Genomic DNA, 24,905 nt, shown 5'->3' with positions numbered 1-24,905 from the left:
TCCAATCACTTTTTGTTTTATTCTGTGACTAAAGTAGAATAAAGATTAAGTTTTAAGGATTTGCAGGTTGTTGGAAATATATCCCTTGTATATTATCACATGAGTCCTGTAGGCTTACATAATTGCATTTTAAGGTTCTTTTTTCTTTTATTTATTTCTTTATTTATTTGAAAGTTAGAGTTACACAGAGAGAGATCTTCCATCTACTGGTTCACTCTCCAAGTGGCCGCAATGGCCTGGGGCTGGGCCAGGCCAAACCCAGGAGCCAGGAGCTTCTTCTGGGTCTCCCACATGTGTGCAGGGACCTAAGAACTTGGGCCATCTTCTGCTGCTTTCCCAGGCACATTAGCAGGGAGCTGGATCAGAAGTAGAGCAGGTGGGTCTCGGACTGGCACCCATATGGGATGCTGGTGCCACAGGCGGCGGCTTTACCCGCTACACCACAATGCCACACTATGGTTCTATTTTCTTACCAACATCTTCATGAGGTTAACATCTTAAAAAAAAAAAAAAAGTGTTCTGGAGAAAGCATCTCTACAGAATTTAGAAGCTGTGGTGAGTGACCTGAAAAATGTGGAAGTGACAAGGTCTGGTTGTTTACGAGTATGGTAAAAATTAAGCTACAGGTCCTTCTGACTTTTTTTTTAATAAGTGTACTTTTGTCTTTATGATTGGTGACTGCTGCCTGCCTTGTGGGCCCTTCTCTAACCACATCACATGATCCGCAGAGTTTCTTAGAGTCCCCATGGCTAGCACATTGTAGGAATGTTTAAGTGTTTGTTGAACGAATGGGCCAAGAGATAATAAATATGCAATGCCACCCAAGAGGCGGGCGTCGGGCTCAGCGGTTAAGACAGCACTGGGACACGCACACCCGTAATGGGGGTGCCTGGGTTCAAGTCTCGGTTTTGCGTCTGATTTTAGTCTCCTGCTGATGCACGTGCTGGGAGACAGCAGGCGATGGCTCAAATACTTTGGTCCCCACCACCCAGGTGGAAGATCAGGAGTTCCCGGCTCCTGGCTTCAGCCTGGCCCACACCTGCCTACTGCAGGTGGTTAAGGGGGGAACCCATGTTTGGGAGATGCCCCCTCTCTGTCTACCTCTCTGTCAAATAAATCAAAGTTTCAAGAACCAAGACCCCTCCTGAGAAATGTTTCTAATTGACAGCCAGGGGAAGTTTTGCTTCTCCCAAGGAACTATGCTTCTTCATTTTATTTATCAAAAGACAAATAGTTTCCCCTTTGTCTCAGCTGAAAGGAACCTTAGGACCAAAGCTGACATTCAGTCACAGTGGCCACTCAGCCTCAGTGGTCAGCCCACTCACATCTTGGTTTCTGGGACACTGCTTCTCTGGTCTTACATCCTAGTGGAAATACACAGTCCATAAACACATTCAGTAGATACTTGGGTGAAAGTTTTTGCAGTGGGCACAGAAAGGTTATTAGCAATGTGCTCATCTATTTGAAATCTGGCCTCAGGCCACTCTGATTTTAAGCCCACCCCAAATTCTGGAGAACCCCATCCTTGTGTCAGGCACTGGGGGAGGGCCTGCCTCTCAACAGCTGCTCCTAACTTCAGGATTTATTGGACAACTTAGGAGAAAAATGTTTTCCACTGAGTGGCAAGTGTCAGAAATACCATTCTGTTCCTGTGACTATCCTTTCCAATTCTAAAACCAATCAGAAAACATGGAATGGGGGCAGGCACCGTGGTGCAGCAGGTGCATCCCCATGTTGGAGTGCCTAGTCCCCATCCATCTCTGCTTCCGACTCCAGCTGCCTGCTACCGTGCAGATGATAGCTCAAGCAGTGAGGTGCCTGTCACCCATAGGAAGACTCAGATTGGGTTCCTGGTTCCTGGCTTCAACCTGGCCCTACCCAAGCTATTGTGGGTCTTTGGGGAGTGAACCAGTAGATGGGAGATTTCTCTCTCTCTCTCTCTCTCTCTCTCTCCCTTTCAAATGAATAAAAATAAATAAAACAAACATTAAGGAATAAAAACAGTGAAAACACTCACCAGTCAGTGCAAGGAGACCAAGGAGCAGCCACAGTGCAGACATATCGAGGATCCGACTCTTCGGCTCCTGAGACAATTTTTATATAGAAATTAGTTAGAAGTTGCAAAATTGTGATCAGTGTCACGGCGATATATAATGTTTCAGTTGAAGACAAGTATGAAAAGAACAAGTTCCTCCATATGCAGCAAATGGAGAAAACTGACAATTTAAGTCATAGTGAAAAAGCGAATATTGGACCAGTGCGCCATCCGTCCTTCCAGCTGGTTGAAAATGACGAGACTTCTACTCTGCCCAAGGGCTCCGCGCGCTGTCAAGTAGTAAGCAGATGCCCAGTATTTTAAGAAGCCGAGAGACTCTGACTCTCAGCACCCAGAAACACAGGGTCCTGACTCCAGACCTCAAAAAAGCAGATTTCTGGTGCCTGTGCCTTATTCCCAGAGCCCCTCCTTTGTCTAAAGAGAAAATGGAAGGGAGAATTTGGGAGGAATGCTTTCTCTAAATGCAGGCTCCTTTCCCTGTAGCTTTGAGGAACGGTCACCCTTTCCTCGGGGACTTGGAAGACAGACTGAGTCTTCGCTTTGGATAAAGGAAGGAGGCAGAAGACACCCCCCTCTCTCCTCCCCCCCGCACTGGGAATCCAAGATCCCCATTCTTCCTCCCTAGAACTCCAGGGCCAGAGCCCAAGGAGGATGCGGAGACAAATCCCTAGGAGGTTGGGTCGTGGGCGGAGTTTCCAGGACTGATTTTGCAAGGGGCTCACTAGCCTGGAGAACTGGCAACCGCCAAGCCTGGTCTCCAAGCCTTCTCTTTCTCATCCCAACCATTCCTCTCATCCCCTTCCACATGTACAAACTTCCCTGGTTCCCTCTCTAGCTACCATCCAAACACCAATGCCACCCAGAACAGTTTACCACTGACCCCAGGGAATGCTGGAGGAGCCAGCCCCTGCCCCCAATGCCTCCTCTTTCCCACCAGCACCTCCCACTGCAGGGCATGTCCACCACCTCCCCTGGACGGTGGAGCCAAGGTGTCAACACATCACCGAATTACTGTTGTCATTATGGGCAGGAAGGTGCATAGGAACGTGGCATTTGGCACTTGGATGTTGCTTTTCTCTCTTACACCCAGGAAGAGATGACATCTCAGCACGGCTCTCCACAAGTGAAGTCATTTGAATTCCATCTTCTTCATGTGCCTCACTTTCTGTGCTTGCCCCCACAACACTGAGATGATCTGATTTCACTGAGCGAAGCTAAGAATGTCACGCTCAGTTTTTGCTCTGGGTCTGCAGGAGCTCTCAGATTTAATCACCCACAAGAATAATTTATTCAGCACCCTGGCTCCCCAGCACTGAATGAGCGAGGACAATCCATCCCACAAGGAAGAGGAGAAGGAGCTGCACGGGTGCACAAGTGCTCACGGTCATGGTCTCATGACCACGGTCTTTACAGAGTCGTCTCCCTGCTTGGTAAAAGCAGTGCTTGCAATTCAAATGTCAAACCTCACGAATTCCCCCTCTTTTTGCTGTTGCTTTTCCAGGAAGAATATTTCTTGGGGCTGACATTGTGGCACAGTGGGATAAGCCACTGCTTTCAATAGCATCTTATACTGCAGTTCTGGTTTGAGTCTTGGATGTTCTGCTTCTGATCCAGCTTCCTGCTAAGGTGCCTGGGAAAGCAGTGGATGACAGCCCAGGTAGTTGGGTCCCTACCAACCACGTGGGAGACCCAGATGGCATTCTAGGATCCTGGCTCCAACTCACTTGCTCCCTCACTTGCTTGCTCACTCTCTGGCACACTGCTTTTCAAATAGGTAAATCTTAAAATAATAATAATAAAAAAAGAAGGAACCAACATTGTGGCTTAGTGGATTAAGTCGCCGCCTGCAGTGCTGGCATCCCATACTGGCATTGGTTTGAAACCCAACTGCTCTACTTCCACTTCCTATCCAACCCCCTGCTAATGTGCCTGGGAAAGCAGAGGAAGATGGCCCAAGTGCTTGGGCCCCTGCACCCACATGGGAGACCCAGAAGAAGCTCCTGGCTCCTAGCCCAGCCCTGGCTGTTGCAGCCATTTGGGGAGTAAACTAGCTAATGGAAGATCTCTCGTTCTCTTCCTTCTCTCTCACTAAGTCTGCCTTTCAAAGGAATAAATAAAGAAATATCTTTGAAACAAAACCAAAAAAAGTGCTTTCTCTTGGAAACCCAAGTAGAACTACTTAATTGCAATATGAGAGCTACCTCATTTTCTATGCATGAAACAAATATCTGTGTTGCTCTGGCCTCAGAATCAGCCCTAAAGGCACTCGGATCTGGCTGAAAAGCCCATGAGAGTATTTCAGGCATGGAAAGCCAAGACACTCTGGCAAAAAGATCTCTGTGAGTGAGATCCCAGTGGAAAGAACAGGTCTTCAAAGAGGGAGGTGCCTTTCTCTGAAGGGAGGAGAGAACCTCCACTTTGACTATGACCGTGTCTAAACAAGATAAGAGTCGGAGAACTCAAGGGGCTTCCATAGCCTTGGAAACTCATAACTGGTGCATAGGGGGATTACTGATGCCATAAACAGGAGTGTCAATTGGTAAAGTCAACAACAGGAGTCACTGTGCACTTACTCCTCATGTAGGATCTCGGTCCTTAACATGCTGTACATTGAGGCTTAATGCTATAACGAGTACTCAAACAGTATATTTCACTTTGTGTTTCTATGGGGGTGCAAACGACTGAAATCTTTACTTAATGTACACTAAACTGATCTTCTGTAAAAAAAAAAAAAAAAAGAAAGAAATTTTCAATTCCCAACTTGACTCTCACTGGGATTAAACATGACAATAGGTCTGATCTGATTTCATCATCATTTTAAAAAAATCATCTATTATTTTTCACTTTATGTTTCTGTGTGGGAGCAAACTGTTGAAATACTTACTTAAGGTATACTAAGCTGATCTTCTGTATATTAAGATAATCGAAAATGAATCTTGATGTGAATGGAAGGGGAGAGGGAGTGGGAAAGGGGAGGGTTGTTGGTGGGAGGGACGGTATGGGAGGGGAAGCCATTGTAACCCATGAGTCGTACTTTGGAAATTTATATTCATTAAATAAAAGATAAAAAAAAAAAAAAAAAAAAAAAAAAACAAATATCTGTGTTGAACAAGTGCTTGAATGACAAATGACAAGAGTATGTAAGACACATGCCAATTACTTAGGAACACAGAGTTACTTTCTGATTGCCCTGAGACTAGGTCTTCAAAAAACATTTTTTAAAAATTACATCAGGAAGTGTAAAAGTGATAACAGACTTCTTACAGTGATAGACAATGTGTTCTGTCCAAACGCGCAGCATGTAGAAGCAACCCAGACTCCATGGTCCAGCTTTACAGGTGCCAAAAACTACTCCACGCTTGGAAAGAACTGTTGAGGCATCACCAGGCTGTGCCCAAGGCGTGTCCATCAGCTGGTTGCCGTGACTCATTTGTTAATATCATGTCACTCCCTGCACTTGAAACCAGCATGAAAATGTGAGGCCAACACAGCACCATCGTTGTGATGCCAAGCCCAGTGTTCTCCCTCCCTGCAGAGCCAAACAGTAACAGCAAGGGGCTGCCAGCACGGAGCATCTCTCTCAAGGTCTAGTTCAAGTTCCTGGTGGCCTTGAATACAGTGTTTTCTCCTCCTTCCCCTTTTCCCCTGGGTGCTTTGTAATTCCCAAAGCACTGTTTAAATGCATAAGGTGTAATGGACTATTTCTTCCTCCATTCAACACATTTTCTGGGAAAGAGTGGCAATCAGGATGTTTGATTTTTTTCACCGTACAACTCCCTTTTCCCTGAATGCTCTCTATCCTCACTTTGACCTTGAACAATGATATCCCAGGTCACCAGGGTCCTCCAAGCTGCCTAAAAGTGTGCTGCACAAACACCCTGATGTGCTGACGGATGCGGGTGGCATGCTCCCATCTGGTCCTGGAAGACTAGAGAACTGCTCTGTGCATCTACGTTAAGGCGTGGTCATAGGCTCCAAGCTACGTTGTTGCCCTTGTTCGGCTAGTTCTTCTCTCCATCTGGTCCCTGTGAGCGCAGAGGGCTTTCCAGTAGCACCATAGCTTAGGCACACCCTCTCACTCTCCTGTGCACCAACAGACCTTAAATTAAAATAATAGCAGGCCGGCGCCGCGGCTCAATAGGCTAATCCTCCACCTAGCGGCGCCGGCACCCCGGGTTCTAGTCCCGGTCGGGGCGCCGGATTCTTTGCCGGTTGCCCCTCTTCCAGGCCAGCTCTCTGCTGTGGCCCGGGAAGGCAGTGGAGGATGGCCCAAGTGCTTGGGCCCTGCACCCCATGGGAAACCAGGAGAAGCACCTGGCTCCTGCCTTTGGATCAGCGCGGTGCGCCGGCTGCAGCGCGCCAGCTGTGGCGGCCATTGGAGGGTGACCCAACGGCAAAGGAAGACCTTTCTCTCTGTCTCTCTCTCACTATCCACTCTGCCTGTCAAAAAAAAATAGCAAATAAGGGGGGCTGGCCTTGTGGCATAGCAGGTAGAACTGCCCCCTGCAATGCCGGCATCCAATATGGGTGCCGGTTTGTGTCCTGGCAGCTCCACTTCTGCTCCAGTTCCCTGCTAATGGCTTGGGAAAGTAGCAGAGGATGGCCCAAGTTCTTGGGCTCCTGCCACCCGTGTGTGAGAACAGAATAAAGTTCTGGCCTTCTGCCTGGCCTAGTGCTGGCCATTGCAGCCACCTGGGCAGCAAACCAGTGGATGGAAGTTCTCTTCTCTCTCTGTGTGTCTCTCCTTCTCTCACTGTACTCTTTCACATAAATAAATAATTTTTTTTTAAATTAGTGAGGCATATAAAGCATCTGTTACCAGGATCGCATTTTTCTTGAGAAAAATCTTGCTGAAATATCAGGCAGCAACAGGACAGTTCGCTTGAAACTGTCACGTTTTGCAGATTCTATGATCTGTAAATATCCATTTACTAAATTTGAACCATGAGCCACGGCGACTGCACAGAAGAACCTGGAAGGCTTCAGTATTCTTCCCTCCCAGAGGCCGTGCCTGGAAGGAACCCCTTTCTCCCTGTGCCCCTCCAGGTGTGCTGCTTCTCTCATTAGCGTCCGGGTTTCCCGGAGTTGAGAACTTCAGGAAGGCTCTCCGTGTACTGGGGACTTGCCTGGGAATATCCCATTCTGAGCCAAAACCACGTCAGAGAAACCCTGGCCTGTCTCTTGCTGCCGAAGACTCGGGAAGCTTGTCTGTCTGTTCAGTTAGCCACGACTTACCCTGTTGTACGTGCTGGTCTGAGTGCCTTCTCCACTTCCAGAGAAAAGAGGACTCTATCACAAAGCTGCCACTAAGGTCTATGGGTACACGTAACATTGGCAAGATTGAGCAAGATTGGGCCAAGAAGAGATTACCCACCTGGCAAAATACAAACACTTTAGTCCGTCGGCTTTGAATCAACAAAACAGGCATCCCACTTGCCCCATTACAGCCACTGCTAAATGCCCATGCACTTGTTTGCCTGGTCTTTGTTTTACACTCGTGCATAAATCCAAATGTGACCAGAGTCGAGTTGGTGTTAAAAGAAATCGAGGGTCTAGCACTGTGGCGTAGCAGGTAAAGTCACTGCCTGTAGTGCCAGCATTCCGTATGAATACCGGTTCGAGTCCTGGCTGCTCCACTTCTAATCCAGCTCTCTGCCATGGCTTAGAAAAGCAGTGGAAGATTGCCCAAGTCCTTGGGCCTCTGCACCCATGTGGAAGACTCAGAAGAAGGTCCAGGCTTCTGGCTTCAGATTGGCCCAGCTCTGGCCATTGCATCTAATTGGGGGGTGAACCAGCAGGTGGAAGACTCACTCTCTCTCTCTCTCTCTCTTTCCCCCTCCGCTTCTCTGTAACTCTGCCTTTCAAATAAATAAATAAATAAAAATAAATAAATAAATAAAAAGTTGTGTAAGTATTGTATTCAACAGGAAACAAAAACCCATCCCATCAAGTACATATCTTGTCAAGCTTGGATTTTCCTGGCAGGGTTTCTAGGTTGCATCTGATCCAACTTTTCTTATTTACTCAGCAGCAGACACACTGTTTGCCAACAATGGCCATACTCTGGGATTTTCTTCCTATATAAGCCCCAGCACAGGGTCCACACCTGTTGCGTACTCACCTGTCGTCAGTCAGCTCTGTCCTTACACACGGTGAGTCCACAGCCCTTTATACACAGTCCAGGTCCTGCTTCCTCTTTTAAAAAGGGTTGACCTCATCTTATTGACAGTTATGGCTAAATCTCATAAATTAAAATAATAATCATAATAATTACAAATTCTTTGAACTTATATGAGGCCTTTTATTCAAGAATGGCCTGGCATTTTAAAAACACGAACCCATTAATTCTTTACCACTCTTCAGAGGGCAGGGCCTGGTTACAGTCCAACTTTGCTTTCATTCACACTAGCTTCTGCATATAGGGATGGGTAAGAAAGCAGGAAAGAAATGGAGAGAGAGAAGGGAAAGAAGGAAGGAAGGAATTGAATTTGGCATGTCAGAATCTCTCTCTCTCTCTCTCTTTTTTTAAATACATTTCTAGGTGTTTTTTTTTTTAAGATTTATTTATTTATTTGAAAGAGTTACACAGAAAGAGAAGGAGAGACAGAGAGAGGTCTTCTATCTGCTGGTTCACTCCCCCAGTTTGGCCGCAATGGCCACAGCTGCACTAATCTGAAGTCAGGAGCCAGGAGCTTCCTCTGGGTCTTCCCATGTGGGTGCAGGAGCCCAAGGACTTGGGCCATCTTCTACTGCTTTCCCAGGCCACAGCAGAGAGCTGGATCAGAAGTGGAGCAGCCAGAACTTGAATCAGTGCCCATATGGGATGCTGGCACTGCAGGCAGCGGCTTTACCTGCTACCCCACAGCGCCGGCACCCAGAACCTCTCGTTCTTGATCTGTATTTTGGGTGAACAAAGCTTCCAGATCATGGGCCACTGCTTCAGCATCCCCAGTTCAGACTTTGGGGATGAGGATTTTGTTGGCCTCTGTCCATGGCTGAGAAGATTGGGCCACAAGACAGGGCCCTGTGAGCAAGGATGCAGACGTGGATGTCTAGGGACTTCCTAAGCTATACATCTAGAGGGGTACGAGAATGCCAGGGGCCTCTCCACTGTTGACCAACTTGGGGTGAAAAGTAGAGAAAATGTGTACACCATTAAAAACCACATCCCACATCCAGAAACCTGAACCTTTTCTCGTGTTGTTCACCAAGGTCTAGCACACACCAATAATTAAAATTTAATACACGGTGAGGAAATTTGGGGATGCCTTGGCACCATCTACACAAGCACCACATCGTCAGTGCTGAGGGCCACGTTAGCGTCCTGGAAGTTTCTCCCAGGCCAGCAGTCACCATGTTGCCTGGCAATGCTTCACAGACGGTGTCCACCTGTGTCCTCAGGTTTGCTCCGTTCTCAACCAGGCCTCCTATGGACATCTTCCTTTTAAAGACCTGGATTACACTCAGAAATCATGAGTCCCATCAAAGCGAGAATCCTAGACATCAGGGCAGGTGTTATTGAAAGAAGTATTCTCAGATATTAATGCACCTGTGTGTAAGTAAGACTAAACAGCAATAGCTCAAGATATTTCCCATGACATCCAGTGGCCAGGCAATCTGTGAACAGCCAGGCACTCCTATGCCTGTCTTACCTTCTCAAACACAGGATCTGCTACCGAGCTTGAGATTCTGTCTCAGATGTGTTCAGTATTTGCTTTAATATTTATTTTATTTTATTTGAAAGACACAGTTACAGAGAAAGGTAGAGACACAGAGAGAGGTCTTTCATCCACTTGTTCACTCCCCAGATGGCTACAACGGCCGGAGCTGCGCTGATCCAAAGCCAGGAGCCAAGAGCTTTTTCTGGGTCTCCCACACAGGTGCATGGCCCCTAGGACTTGGGCCATCTTCCACTGCTTTCCCAGGCCATAGCAGAGAGCTGAATCGGAAGAAGAGCAGCCAGGACTAGAACCAGCACCATATGGGATGCCAGTGCTTCAGGCCAGGGCTTTAACCCACTGCACCACAGCTCCGGCCCCAAGTTCAGTATACTTATTCTCTGCAAGGTACCTGTCCAAGGAACACGGATTAGTCCCCAAAAGTCCCCAGAATGAATACAGAGCTTTACAGAAAACTATTTTGAGACACTCTGTGGGGAGCAACTCGGACTAGACTGTTACTGGAATTAAGACTTATTCTATGCATCTGCTCTCCCACCATATGGCACTGGGAGAGGAGAAAACAGCTTCTACACAGCTGCCTCCAGTTCAACCAATAAACAGCAGGACCTGCTCCTGATTGGAGGAGAGCAGCGTACTCGGCATGTGGGTAGCAGAGTTGGGATTGGTGGAAGAGGACTATAAAGGAGGAGAGAGACAACATGCACCAGGAACATCTAAGGGGGGAACATCTATCTGAAGGAACACCTGTGCAGCCCCCGAGAGAGCCGGCCGGCGGTGTGCCGCTCCCCCGCGGAAGTGGGGAAAGTGGCAGGGGGAACCGCCCTTCCACGGAGGTGGAAGGGACGGTAGCCAACCCGGGAAGAACCAGCAGCAAACCCGGGGAGGGCCGAGCAGACGAAAGAACAGCGCGGGGTCCTGTGTCGTTCCTCCACGAAGAGGGGGAGCGACAACACTCCAAAAGAAAACCATTCCAACACACCACAAAGCCAACCTTGCAAACCCATCTCTCCGAAGTTTCAGGAAGTGACTGCTCCCACCCACACTACATGGATTCCTCCTAAATACCATCCTTCTCCCCATTCATCTCTTTCTGGGACCTCTTGGCATTGTCTATCTCTCCAGCAATATCTCAAGAAGAGATTCTGCTGCATGCAACTCAAAAGCACATATCAAGCATATTTGATTCTTGCAAATGCCAGCTCTTTGATTTCTCCTTTAACCATCTGAGTTAGCAAATAAGGAAAATGGCTTCCTTGGGAGTGGAATGACTGGGCTAGGAATGCAGGACTAGGCTGACAACAAAACTGCTCTTCCTGTGGATGCTGTCCCTGGTGGCATTTGCCTCTTAAATTCCAGACAACCCTTTTTGGCAGCTACTTTCTGGACTCTTGCCTCTTCAGTCTCCTGCCCTGCCCTGTTTGGCCTTCCAACCACTTTCAGACCCCAGGAGATGTCTTTTATTGCTGTCCAAGTCTCTGAGAAATGGCATCTCATGGACACGGCCTCTCTATGATGACATCCAACTCCTCACCCGCTGTACCTGGTTACCCCAACCCTAAGAATCCTAGTGACCTAAGGGAGCATGCTCTATAGAGCAGAAAAATTACACCCAAGGTCAACATTGTGGAGCAGGTGGTTAAACCATTGCCTTCAACGCCGGCATCCCACATCAGCATGCTGGTTTGAGCCCAAGCTTCTCCACTTCCAACCCAGCTCCCTGCTAGGCTCCTGGGAAGTAGTAGGTAATGACTCAAGTACTTGAGTTCCTGCCATCAAAGTGGGAGACCTGGCTGGAGTTCCTGGCTCCTGGCCCTGGTCTGATCTAGCCTCAGCCATTGTGGCCATTTGGAGAGCGAACCAGTAGATGGAAGAGTTGTGTCCCCTCTCACTTCCTGTTTCTTCCTCTTTGACTCTGTCACTCTTCCTTTCAAACAAATGAATCTTTAAAAACAAAAAGGAAAGAAAAAAAAGTGTCTACTGGCTGTTGATTGAACCGGAGGAGAGTAAGAGTGAAGGGACTAGTTGGGAGACACTGCAGAAGACCAGATGAGAGATGACTGTTGGATTAGGATGATGGTTAGGAGACAGAGTGGATTTATTGGTGATCTAGTATAGAAATGGAATTAGAGGATGTCGTGTGAGACTAGAGGCCAAGGATGAGGGAAAGGAGAGAGCATAAATACTTGGAGAATGTCACAGAGTCTGAAATGTTGGAGAAGGAACAGGTCAGTGAAAGAAGATTACGAATTAAGTTTTAAATGTTGGAATTTTATAGCATTTTTTCCCAGTGAATTTCCCCTGTCTTGGTCTGTTCTCTTTTGCTAACAGCACATTACCATAGACCAGGTAAGTTACAAAGAAAAGAGATTTATTTTGGCTCATGGTTCTGGTCCAAGATCACAGGGCTGCATCTCATGATGGCCTTGCTGCTGATAGAATCCCAAGACAGTGCAAGGCAGCACATGGCAGGAGACAGGATACATGCATGTGTGTTCTCTGGCCTCACTCTTATAAACCCATCAGCATTCAGTTATGGGGGCTGTATGCTCACAATCTTATTTCACTTTAGTCACCTTCCAAAGGTCCCACCTCTAAACATCATAGTTGGATTAACTTTCCAACCTCCTAATACCTTACACTGGAGGTTAAACTCTAACAGGAGTCTTGGAGGGACCAAGCCAAACCACAATATCCTGCTACCCTCATCTTCAGTCCTCTTGCAGTACAGGTGAATGCCATGGAAGTAGCCACTTTGAAACATGACCTTGCTTCCTGGGCCATAGCCTCTTTCATCACAGAAGGGAAGATGACCTGAGTTTGGCCAAGAGACAACCTGGAACTATGCTGTGAACTTCTCTCTCCAGATTGCTGAACTGTTGACATGTGGATGTGATATCTGTTGGTCTAGAATAGGGGTTAGCAACCTACAGCCCAAGAACTACCACCATGCTATAAATAAGCTTTTATTGGAATACAGCCACAGCCGTCATTTATATATTATCTGCAATTATATTTGTACCACAGGGAAGCCATGGCCCCTGCCCCTATGAAACCTATATTCTTCTGTTTAATTTGTTTGAGAAGCAGAGACAAACAGGTAGACACACACACACACACACACACACATACACACACACACACAGAGCTCCCACTCACTGATTGTCACTCCAAATGTCCACAATGACTGGGACTGGGCCAGGGCCAAAGCTGGGAGCCAGGAACTCTATCCAAGTCTCCAATGTGAGTGGAAAAAACCCAACCACTTAAGACATCACCTGTTGTCTCCCAGAATCTGCCTTGACAGGAAGCTGCAGTTGGGAGCCAGAGCCTGGAATTGAACTCAGGTACTCCCATGTGGAATACAGGTGCTCTAACCAGCATCTTAACTGCTTGGCAAAATGACCTAATTTGGCCTTGCATTCTAATATAATGTGTTAGGCTTCAGGTGTCAGTGAGACTTCCAAGCAAGATGTCACAGTGGCAGTTGCAGCTCAAAAAACTAGGTTTGGAATGCAGACTATAAATCTGGGAGTTATTGCCATATAAAGAGATTTAAAGACAGGGAAATAGAAGGCATTACCTAGGAAGCCGGTGTGTCAAGTGAGAATTCAAGGGTGTGCCTATGACCAGTCCTTGAAGAACTCCCATATTTAGGGACTGAGCAGAGGGGGGAAAGCAGATGAAGGAGACTGAGTAAGAGAGGCCATAGAGGAGAATGAAAGCCAGTTGAGAATGGTGTCATGGAAGTCAGACTAAGACATTGTCTTAAGCAACTAATGGTGTGTTTGTCAGATGCCATTGAGAAGAGGTGAGACCAAGAAGAGATCACTGTAGCAAGCAATGCAGAGCTCAGTCATTAACTAGGTGAAAATAATTTTGAGACAAGTGTTTCAAGAATTTTTTTGTTGCAAGTAACTAAAAATGGGACTCAAATTGGCTATTTAATAAAGATTTATTAACTGATATACCAGGAAACTCAGAGATATGGTGAGTTTCAGGTATGGTTCAATTCAGCATTTAAATAATGTCATCATGCACCTGGATCATTTAACCTCTCCACTCTGTTTTCTTGAGTGTCAGCTTTCCCCTAAGGCTGCCCCCTTTCCACAACCCACCACCCAAGGTGGCTCCCAACAATTCCCAGGGTTCATTAATAGCTTAATTTTTCCCCCAGATACCTTTTATGTAAGGTATATAAACTTCATGCATTTCATAAATACAATTTTAGGAACTTAGTTATTCTTCCCACCATAACTGCCCTCCCACCCACACTTCCACCATTCTTCCTATTCCCTTTCCTATTCTCATTCTTATTTGTTACTAAGATATATTTTCAACTACCTATACACATCAGAATAACTCTCTACTGGCCGGTGCCGCAGCTCTCTAGGCTAATCCTCCGCCTTGCGGCGCCGGCACCCCGGGTTCTAGTCCTGGTCGGGGTGCCGGATTCTGCCCCAGTTGCCCCTCTTCCAGGACAGCTCTCTGCTGTGGCCAGGGAGTGCAGTGGAAGATGGCCCAAGTGTTTGGGCCCTGCACCCCATGGGAGACCAGGAGAAGCACCGGGCTCCTGGCTTCGGATCAGCGAGGTGCGCCGGCCACAGTGCGCTGGCCACAGCACGCCGGCCGCGGCGGCCATTGGAGGGTGAACCAACGCAAAGGAAGACCTTTCTCTCTGTCTCTCTCTCACTGTCTACTCTGCCTGTAAAAAAAAAAAAAAAAAAAGAATAACTCTCTACTAAGTAAAGAGTTAAATAAATAGTATGAAAAATAAAATTTGTTCCTCAACAGTCAAGACAAGAGCTGTTCAAAATCATTGCATTTCAAATAGTCATTTTCACTTCAATAGATTACCTTTTAGGTGCTCTATTAGTTACCACAAATCAGGGAGAACATATGGTATTTGTCCTTTTGGGACTGGCTTATTTCACTAAGTATAATATTTCCAGTTTCATCCATTTAGTTGCAAATAACAGTATTTCATTTTTTTAGCCACTGTGTTCCATGGTGTACATAGCCTATAATTTCTTTACCCAGTCTTCAGTTGATGGATATTTGGGTTAATTCCATAGCTCAGCTATTGTTAATTGAGCTGTAATAAACACGGGGGTACAGATAAGTCTTTAATGTGCTTATTTCATTTCCTTTTAGATAAATTCCCAGGAGTGGGATGGCTGGGTCATATGGTAAGGTCTATATGCAGATTTCTGAGCTATCTCCATATTGTCATCCAAAGTGACTGTACCAGTTTACATTCCCACCAACAGTGGATTAGGGTACCTTTTCCCCTCACATCCTCACCAGCATTTGTTGTCTGTTGATTTCTGTATGAAAGCCATTCTAATGGGGGTGAAGTGAAACCTCATTGTGGTTTTGATTTGCATTTCCCTGATGACTAGTGATCCTGAGCACTTTTTTGTGTGTCTGTTAGCCATTTGGATTTCCTCTTTGGAAAATGACTGTTTAAGTCCTTTTCCCATTTCTTAACTGGGTTGCTTGCTTTGTTGTTGTTGAGTATCTTGAGTTCTTTATATATTCTGGTTATTAATCATGTACATGACACGATTCTATATATAGGGGATCCAAAAGACTTCACTAAGATACTACTGGAACTCATAAAACAGTTTGGTAAAGTAGCAGGATATAAAATCAACACACAAAAATCAATAGCCTTTGTATACATAAACAATGCATAGTTTGCAAATAATTTCTCCCATTTTATCAGTTGCTGAGTGTTTCTTTTGCAGTGCAGAAGCTTCTCAATTTGATGTAATCCTATTTGTCATTTTTGGCTTTGATTGACTGTGCCTCTGGGGCCTTTTCTAAGAACTCTGCCTGTGCCAATGACTTGCAGAATTTCCCCAATGTTCTCTAATAATTTAATGGTATCAGATTGTAGATTTAGGTCTTTGATCCACGTTGAGTGGATTTTTGTGTAAGGTGTAAAGTAGGGGTCTTGCTTCATACTTCTGCATGTGGAGATCCAGTTTTCCCAGCACCATTTGTTGAAGAGACTGTCCTTGCTCCAGAGATTGATTTTAACTCCTTTGTCAAAGATAAGTTGGTTGTAGATGTGTGGGTTTATTTCTGGCCTTTCTAGTCTGTTCCATTGGTCTATCCATCTGTTTTTGTACCAGTACCAGGCTGTTTTGATTATAACTGTCCTGTAATATGTCTTGAAATCTGGTATTGTGAAACTTCTGGCTTTGTTTTTGTTGTATAAGATTGCTTCAGTGATTCAGGGTCTCTTGTGTTTCCATATGAATTTAAGCATTGATTTTTCTATATCTGAGAAGAATGTTCTTGGTATTTTCATTGGTATCACAGTGAATCTATAAATTGTTTTCTGTAGTATGGACATTTTGATGATACTGATTTTCAACCCATGAACATGGGATTTTTACCATTTTTGTGTCTCCTATTTCTTTATTTTTTTGTAGTTCTCATTGTAGAGATTGTTGACATCCTTGGTTAAATTTATTCCAAGGTATTTGATTTTTTTTGTAGCTATTGTGAATGGGATTGATCTTAGAAGTTCCTTCTCAGCTGTGGCATTGTCTGTGTATACAAAAGCTGTTGATTTTTGTGTGTTGATTTTATATCCTGCCACTCTACCAAACTCTTTTTATGAGTTTCAATAGTCTCTTAATGGAGTCTTTTAGATTCCCTGTATGTAGAATCATGTCATCTGCAAATAGGGATAGTTTGATTTTCCTCTTCCCAATTTATATCCCTCCAATTTATTTTTCTTGTCTAATGGCTCTGTATAAAACTTCCAGGACTATACTGAATATCAATGGTGAGAGTGGGCATCCTTATCTGGTTCTGGATCTTAGTGGGACTCTCTTAGTACTGCTTTTGCTGTATCCCATATATTTTGATATGTTGTATTGTCATCTTCATTCGTTTCCAGAAATTTTTTATTTCTCTTTTGATTTCTTCTATGACCCACTATTCATTCAGGAGCAAGTTGTTCGGTCTCTACATGTTTGCATATGTTCTAGAGATTCTTGAGTTGTTGATTTCCAGCTTAATTCCATGTGGTCCGAGAAGATGCATGGAATGATTTTGATTTTTTTTAATTTGCTGAGACTTGCTTTATGGCCTAGTATGTGGTCTATCCTAGAGAAAGTTCCATACACTGATGAGAAGAATGTGCATTCTGTAACTGTAGGATGAAAAGTTCTGTAGATATCCGTTAGGTCCATTTGGTCTATAGTATCGATTAGCTCTGCTGTTTCCTTGCTGATTTTCTGTCTGGTTGCTGTTCATTGTGAAAGTGGGGTATTGAAGCTCCCCATTACTACTGTATTGGGGTCTATGTCTCCCTTTAGATCCATTAACATTTCTGTTAAATAGATAGGCGCCCTCTAATTAGGTGCATATACATTTATTTTAGTGACATCTTCCTGTTGAATTGATCCTTTAATCAATATAGTGTTGCTCCTTGTCTCTTTTAAAAGGTTTTTTGTTGAAGTCTACTTTGTTTGATATTAGGATGGCTACACTCTTAGCATGGAATATCTTTTTCCATCCTTTTACTTTCAGTCTGTGTGTATTTTTGTTGGTGAGATGTGTTTTTGTAGGCATCAAATTGATGGGCTTTGTTTTTGAATCCATTTGGCCAGTCTGTGTCTTTTGACTGTAGAGTTGAGACCATTTACATTGAAGGTGACTGTTGATAAGTAATGATTTGGCCTTGCTATTTTTCCCTAACTAGTCCTGTTGTTTGGATTTCCTTTGTACTTTTACTGGGAGATTTTCTGCCTTCACCTTCTTTCATAGTGATGACCATGTTTCTGTGTTTCTGTGTTCAGCACATCCTTAAGCATTTTTCACAAGGCTGGACAGGTGGTGACAAATTCTTTCAATTTCTGTTTGTTATGGAAGGTCTTTATTTCACCTTCATTCATACATGAGAGCTTGGCAGGGTACAGTATTCAGGGTTGACGGTTGTTTTCTTTCTTTCTTTCTTTCTTTCTTTCTTTCTTTCTTTCTTTCTTTCTTTCTTTCTTTCTTTCTACAGGCAGAGTTAGACAGAGAGAGAGAGAGAGAGAGAGAGACAGAAAGGTCTTCCTTTTCCATTGGTTAACCCCCAAGTGGCTGCTTCGGCCGGCACGCTGCACTGATCCAAAGCCAGGAGCCAGGTGCTTCCTCCTGGTCTCCCATGCAGGTGCAGGGCCCAAGCACTTGGGCCATCCTCCACTGCCTTCTTGGGCCACAGCAGAGAGCTGGACTGGAAGAGGAGCAACCAGGACAGAACTGATGCCCCAACCGGGACTAGAACCTGGAGTGCTGGCGCTGCAGGTGGAGGATTAGTCAAGTGAGCTGCGGCGCCGGCCTTCAGTTTTTTTCCCTTAAGACTTGGACTATATCTTGCCATTCTTTCCTAGCCTGTAGGGTTTCTGATGAGAAATCAGCCATGAATATAATTAGAGATCCTCTGAAAGTAATCTGGTATTTCTTTCATGCACATTTTAGAATCTCTTCTTTATGTTTTACAGTGGAAAGTTTGTGTACAATGTATGGTGGTAAAGATCTTTTCTGATAATGTCTATTAGGAGTTCTATGTGCTTCCTATACTTGGATGCCCCTTTATCCAAATTGGGAAATTTTTCTGTAATTATTTCACTAAAAAGGCCTTCTAATTTATTATCTGTTTCTACACCTTCAGGGACTTCTAAAATCCGTATGTTGAGCTATTTGATAATATCCCATAAGTCTCCAACACTGATTTTTAGTTTTCTAATTTCTTTTTTGGTCTGACTGCATAACTTCCAGAGATTTGTCTTCTATCTCAGATATTCTTTCTTCTGCCTCACCGAGTCTGTTGGTAAGGCTTTCCATTGCATTTTTTATTTGATCTATTGAATTCTTCATTTCCAATATTTCATTTTCATTTCTCTTTAAAATCTCAATTTCATGGGAAAAATTTTCATTCATGTCATGTATGGATTCATTGATTGGCTTCTGATTACTTCCAAGTAACCATATGATCAATTTTTTGAATTCTATTTCTGGCATTTCTTCAATGTCTTCATCTTCACCTTCTCGTATTGAAGCATTGTTGTGTTCCTTTGTGGGCATCATGTAGTCTTCCTTATTCTTGTTTCTTGAATTGCTGCATTTACTTTTAGGTATTTGTGGAGATACCTGTTGGTTTAATTTTTTTCCCTGTGATGGCTTTATCTTTGGACTATGCCTCTGGAATTCTGAGTGTCTGCTCTTTAAGTGAATACCCAGAACTGTGTGCTGGGTGTGGCCAGAGAGCTCCATTTAGTGCTCTAGGGTGAGGGGAGTGTCCAAGGTGACACCCAAGTTGACCATGTTAAAGCTCCTTTTTTTTTTTTTTTTTGAGAGGGGATGTTTGATCAGTAGTCTCACGCCCACTGCCTCTCCTCCGAGGAGACCAATGCCTGGGCTCTAGCCCCAGTGGGTACAGTATTTATCCATGCTGCTACAAGAACCAAACAAAGGATCTGTGCAGCCCTTGGTGTGAGCACTGATCCCACAGCAATGACCCTCACCAGGAATCAGGGAGCCCCAAGCATTTGGAACTGCTCACAGTGACTGCCCAAAGACCAAGCCACACACTTCACCCTCCCACATAGCCACAGTGTTGTCACAGTCCAAGCACACAAGGCTTCCACAGTCACGAGCACCCATCCCCTGCCAATTCTCCCAGCCAGACTCGGACATCTCCTCTTGGCTGCTTGCTGGGAACAGGGACACAAGCTGGCAAAGCTGTTACCCGCGTCCAAATGGTGCCTACCCTCTCTAGTTACAGGATGCCAGTGCCGGGTGGTCAGGGAGAGAGAAACATGCCCCATTTTTTTTTTTTGACAGGCAGAGTGGACAGTGAGAGAGAGACACAGAGAAAGGTCTTCCTTTTCCATTGGTTCACCCTCCAATGGCTGCTGCGGCCAGCGCGTTGCAGCCGGCGCACCGCGCTGATCCGATGGGAGGAGCCAGGTGCTTCTCCTGGTCTCCCATGGGGTGCAGGGCCCAAGGACTTGGGCCATCTTCCACTGCACTCCCTGGCCACAGCAGAGAGCTGGCCTGGAAGAGGGGCAACCGGGACAGAATCCAGCGCCCCGACCGGGACTAGAACCTGGTGTGCCGGCGCCGCAAGGCAGAGGATTAGCCTAGTGAGCCGTGGCGCCAGCCAACATGCCCCATTTTTTGTCCTCTAGGTTGGCAGGTACACTGTCCCCACAGGGCTCCAAGCTGGACTCACACCAGGTTCTTCCCATAGCTTTATCACCAGTGGCTTGGGATGCTGCAGTCTGGTCTCACCTCACTCTCCAAAGCTGGTGCTGAGCCTCTTGGCTGCTGGGGTCCTGAGTTGTGCGTGCCCACATGCTCCACGTAGATCCACAGTGTCCCTCTAATTTGTGTGGTGTTTCCTCTGCAGATTTCTCCCTAACCCTTCCCTGAGACTGCACTCACTCTACATTTTTTTTTAACAATCTTCCCCTAGACTAGAGCAGTAAGCACCCTCCCTATTCCACCATCTTGGAATACTCTCTACAAAGAACTTCTTCTGGAAAAAGATTTTCAACATAAATTGGGGTCAACACATAATACAATCACACTCTTTTGCAATTAAAAGCTGGAAAACAGGCTAACTACTAGTTTAAATCTTGAGAGAGATAGAGATCATCGCTTTAGCAACACTTAGGAAAGTGAGAAAAACACCTTTCCTCGATACATCTGGTAAACTCCATGTCTATTGTATCATGTGTCTGTTCTTTACTGGTTACGAAAAATAGTACAAGGGTGAGCGTTTGACTTAGTAGTTAAGCTGCCTGTTAAGACACCCATGTTCCATATAAGAGTGTCCAGGTTCAATTCCCAGCTCCAGCTCCTGAATCCAGCTTCCTGCTAATGCAGACACTCAGAGGTGGTAAATGATAATTCCAGTGATTGTGTTTCTGCCTCTCATGTGGGAGATTTGGATTGAGTTACCAGCTCCCAGTTTTGATCCATCCCTGCCCTAGTTATTGTGGGCATTTGGCAAATGAATGAGTAGGTGGGAGAGTGTGTTCTCTCTGTCTGTCTCTCTGTGCATCTCAAATATGTAAAGAATCAAATTTTAAAGATTATTGATGTATTAGAAGGCCAGTATGAGAAAGAGAGAGATTTTCCATCTGTTGGTTCACTCCCTAAATGGCTGCAATGGATGAAGCTGGGCCAGGCTGAAGCCAGGAGCCAAGAGCTTCTTCCAGGCCTCCCACATGGGTGCAGGGGCCCAAGCACTTGGGACAGCCTTCACTGCTTTCCTAGGTCATCAGCAGGGTGCTGGATCGGAAGTGGATAAGCCAGGTCACAAACTGGCACCCACATGCCAGCAACATAGGCTGCAGCCTTATCCACTATACCATGGTGCCTGCCCCGTGATTTTTTTCTTAAACCAACAGAACTGTCAGTAGGGAAAGTGATATTATGATTAGTTAAGTGTTGTGTTGAGAGCCTGCATCAGCCTGGAGCCCACACTGGAGGCAGATTTCTTCAGAGCACCTGAACTGTGTCAGGCAGATGTAGATCAGATCAGTTGCAAAAAACAGAGGAGTTGATGTCACTGAGGCAGAAGCCAGATGAGAGAAGACCGAAGAGCGAATGGGGGTGTGTTCACGGAAACAACACATGGAGGCCATCCAAGAAACTTGGCTGTGAAGAGGAGTAGAGGGTAAAAGCTGTTGAGAGAGAGAGAGAGAGAGGGATGGAGGAGGAAGGAAGGGAGGAAGGGAGGGAGGGAGGGAGGGAGGGAAGGAAGGAGTGAAGGAGGTAGGGAAAAAACTCTCCAAGAAGGTAAGAGGCCATGCAAGGGCTCAGCTACCCCTAGGAAAGGGGGTGGAGGACTGGGAGCATGGACTGAAAATTAGCTGAATGACCTTGGGCAAGGTCTCCTCTTTGAGACGGTTTTGTTGGTTTTTAAAATGCTGCCACCTCACAGAGATGTGTGACAATGACAAGAGATAATATGCATAAGTGCCTCTGTGGTGTATTTTAGGTTTTGATAGACCTCTTCTCTTCCCCTTCAAACCCCAGTCATCTTTACCAACTCGTCCTAAGCTACTAACAAACATCTGATTTAATGCTGGATTGTCAGGGGCCAGCACCGCGGCTCACTTGGTTAATCCTCTACCTTTGGTGCCGGCATCCCATATGGGCGCCGGGTTCTAGTCCTGTGAAGTCCTGGTTGCTCCTCTTCCAGTCCAGCTCTCTGCTGTGGCCCAGGAAGGCAATGGAGGATGGCCCAAGTGCTTGGGCCCCTGCACCCGCAGGGGAGACCAGGAGGAAGCACCTAGCTCCTGGCTTCGGGCGCTGGTCGTAGTGGCCATTTGGGGGGTGAACCAACAGAAAAGGAAGACCTTTCTCTCTCTCTCTCTCACTGTCTAACTCTGCCTGTCTAAATAAATAAATAAATAAATAGATGCTGGATTGTCTTTTGGGGCTGAGGGACCTAGTGACACACTCATGGAAAGAGAGAAGAAAGGGGAGCAGGAAAAAAGATGATTTAGATGTATAGTTGTAAAGCTTTTTTCCCCTCTTATAGCCCCTAAGTTCTATACCAAAGAATCTGCAGAAAAATCTTGTGGAGTTTTCAGGTGGCGATTAAACAGGCGCTGCTGACAAGGCATTGGCTACCCGGAAAAGCCCAGTCAGCTCATCCTCTTCCCAGATTAAGGGAGGACAACGATGTCATTATTCCTTAGTCATTCTGACAGGTTCACTGGCTCATGGGTGGTTTCTGGTCACAGAGGCCAAGAAGCAGGTGGAAGGAAAGAGATCAGAAATAGAAAACTGGCCGGCGCCGTGGCTCACTAGGCTAATCCTCCGCCTGCGGCGCCGGCACACCAGGTTCTAGTCCCGGTCGGGGTGCCGGATTCTGTCCCGGTTGCCCCTCTTCCAGGCCAGCTCTCTGCTGTGGCCAGGGAGTGCAGTGGAGGATGGCCCAAGTCCTTGGGTCCTGTACCTCATGGGAGACCAGGAGAAGCACCTGGCTCCTGCCATCGGATCAGCGCAGTGCGCCTGGCTCCTGCCTTCAGATCAGTGCCGTGCGTCGGCTGCAGCGCACCAGCTGTGGTAGCCATTGGAGGGTGAACCAACGGCAAAAGGAAGACCTTTCTCTCTGTCTCTCTCTCTCACTATCCACTCTGCCTGTCAAAAAAAAAAAAAAAAAAAAAACAAAACACTAAGAATGCGCCATTAGTGTTGGCTTTAGGCACCACTGACCTGCTGTGCTTTATAGTGGAAATCTCTGACCATCTTGAACATTAGTTTTTTCTTTCCAAAAGACAAGAAAAAAGGAACATGAAACAGACTAATATGAAAACCGTACCTTCCTTCTACTTAGCTCACTGAAAGGGGCTAAACTGATTCCAAGTAAGGGTGTTTGGAAATATGGTATTGTTGAGTAGTCACAGTTCTGGGGTGTGCCCCGGCATCCAATGCCCCCTTGAGACACACTGTTGAACTTTTGTCCAGTTGCACATGTTGGAGTGCTGGGGCTGCTGGTTGCATTTGACAAGAGGCAGGAGCACGAGGTAGACCCTGCGGTGTGCTCAGCTAACACTTCCTGGGGGAAGTGACAGCTTTTGTTACACTCCCCAGAGGCGTTCCTAGACAGGAGTTTGGGACACAGCATCCTAGCTCACAGCACGTACCCAGCATAATACAGGGTGTGGCATGTAGTCGCGGAAGGCGCTCACTTGGCAGGCGTACTCAACAGGACTTTTCCGTGTCCTTATCTTGCAAAGACCCCGGTAGTCTTACTCAGAGCAAAGGAAGGAGCTGAGCTAATCTTGTGAGCAGCTACAGAACCTTTGAGTTTATTAGAAGACGTCCGTGGTCGTCTAACCTGTGGTCACGTGGCCTTGTCACTTTTCATCATAGATCCGCTGAAACATCAGCAACAGTAACATCTGCTTTTTCCATACTTGGAACACAGACTGTATGGGTTAGTATTACGATTGCTTTGCGTTTCTTTTCACACTGTGTAATGTCAGCTTCAGAAATCTTCATGTAGTTGGGTATTCAGATTGTAAAAGACCCCACACTTTCCAGTTTTCATGAAAATCATCCAAGGAAGGCGGTTCTTGAAGATTCAGGGTAAGAAAAGCTGTAATGTCTGCATGAAATTGACATTGGGAGACTTAGTTATTGTTTTCAGCCCTTGTCTGTATGTCTGAGGAACAGTGCTTTTTCTGCTTAGTACTTGTTTTTACTTAGAAAATCATTAAGCTTATAATTAGGAAGTAAATGGAAAATATGTGGTTGTAAAAATGAAAAGCAAAATAGAAAGGAAGGAGGCGGGAGGTGGTGGGGGCAAGAGGGGAGTGTGGGGAGTATCAGTACGCTTTTAAATCTCTAAGTATGAAATACATGAGATGTGTTCCCCTTATACAAATTAAAGAAATTAAAAGGAAACCTGGACTGTTTCAAACTGTTGAATGGGAAAGGTGCCGTATCCGAGCTTACTGCAGCTCGCTGCAAAGGCGACTGGGAACTCTTCCCACTCTTCTTGGGAGTGGGAGTGGTTGCTGGAAGAGGAGGAAAAGGTTGGTCTCAGAGGCTCAGCGAAGCCTCCTGCCAGCCTCAGGGCTCGGAGGTCCCTGACGTGTCGGTCACAGTGAAACCCCAGCTCATGCAGAGGGCGCAGCGTGCTCATGTGGGGGTTTGTTCCCCATGGGGTTTCAACTTGAATTTCTACTTTTCATCGTTGGTTGGGCACATGTGCTAAAGTGTGGAAATGCCTTTGTGTTAAAGGCAGTGATTAATCCCAACTTACAAATGTGTGAATACACATATAAATTTAAACATATAAACACACATCTTTTATTGGCTTTCCTCTTTACACCTAATAAAATCTCCAAGAGCAATACTTGTTACTTGTCAAGAAACTTTACATGGACCTGGAACTACCTTGGCCTGAAAGCAGTGGGGAGAATGGCTGTGAATCCCATTTGTTTTCTTTTTTTAAAATAAGATTTATTTTATTTATTTGAAAGACAGAGTTACAGAAAAAGGTACAGACAGAGAGACAGGTCTTCCATCCGCTGGTTCACTCCCCACTTGGCCGCAATGGCCAGAACCGAGCCGATCCGAAGCCAGGAGCCAGGAGCTTCTTCCAGGTCTCCCATGTGGGTGCAGGGGCTCAACTT

At 45.8% G+C, this 24,905-nt stretch overlaps 1 protein-coding gene across 1 annotated transcript in view; it reads right to left on the bottom strand.

Moving 5' to 3' along the window:
* The window catches only part of LYG1 (lysozyme g1), a 31,084-nt gene extending 6,672 nt beyond the window's left edge, over positions 1–24,412 (bottom strand). The window contains exons 1-4 of the mRNA XM_089327054.1: positions 24,223–24,412; positions 23,409–23,512; positions 2,018–2,084; positions 1,326–1,364 (exon numbers count right to left, since the gene is read on the bottom strand). Coding sequence (XP_089183180.1) covers positions 1,326–1,364; positions 2,018–2,084; positions 23,409–23,512; positions 24,223–24,412 — 400 coding nt within the window. The remainder of the gene's footprint in view (positions 1–1,325; positions 1,365–2,017; positions 2,085–23,408; positions 23,513–24,222) is intronic.
* Between the last annotated feature and the right edge of the window lie 493 nt (positions 24,413–24,905).

Source organism: Oryctolagus cuniculus, chromosome 2, assembly GCF_051225735.1.
Source record: "Oryctolagus cuniculus isolate XC-2025 breed Fujian yellow rabbit chromosome 2, ASM5122573v1, whole genome shotgun sequence".
NCBI classification, from domain to species: Eukaryota; Metazoa; Chordata; class Mammalia; order Lagomorpha; family Leporidae; genus Oryctolagus; species Oryctolagus cuniculus.
This window is presented reverse-complemented; position numbering and strand designations above follow the sequence as displayed.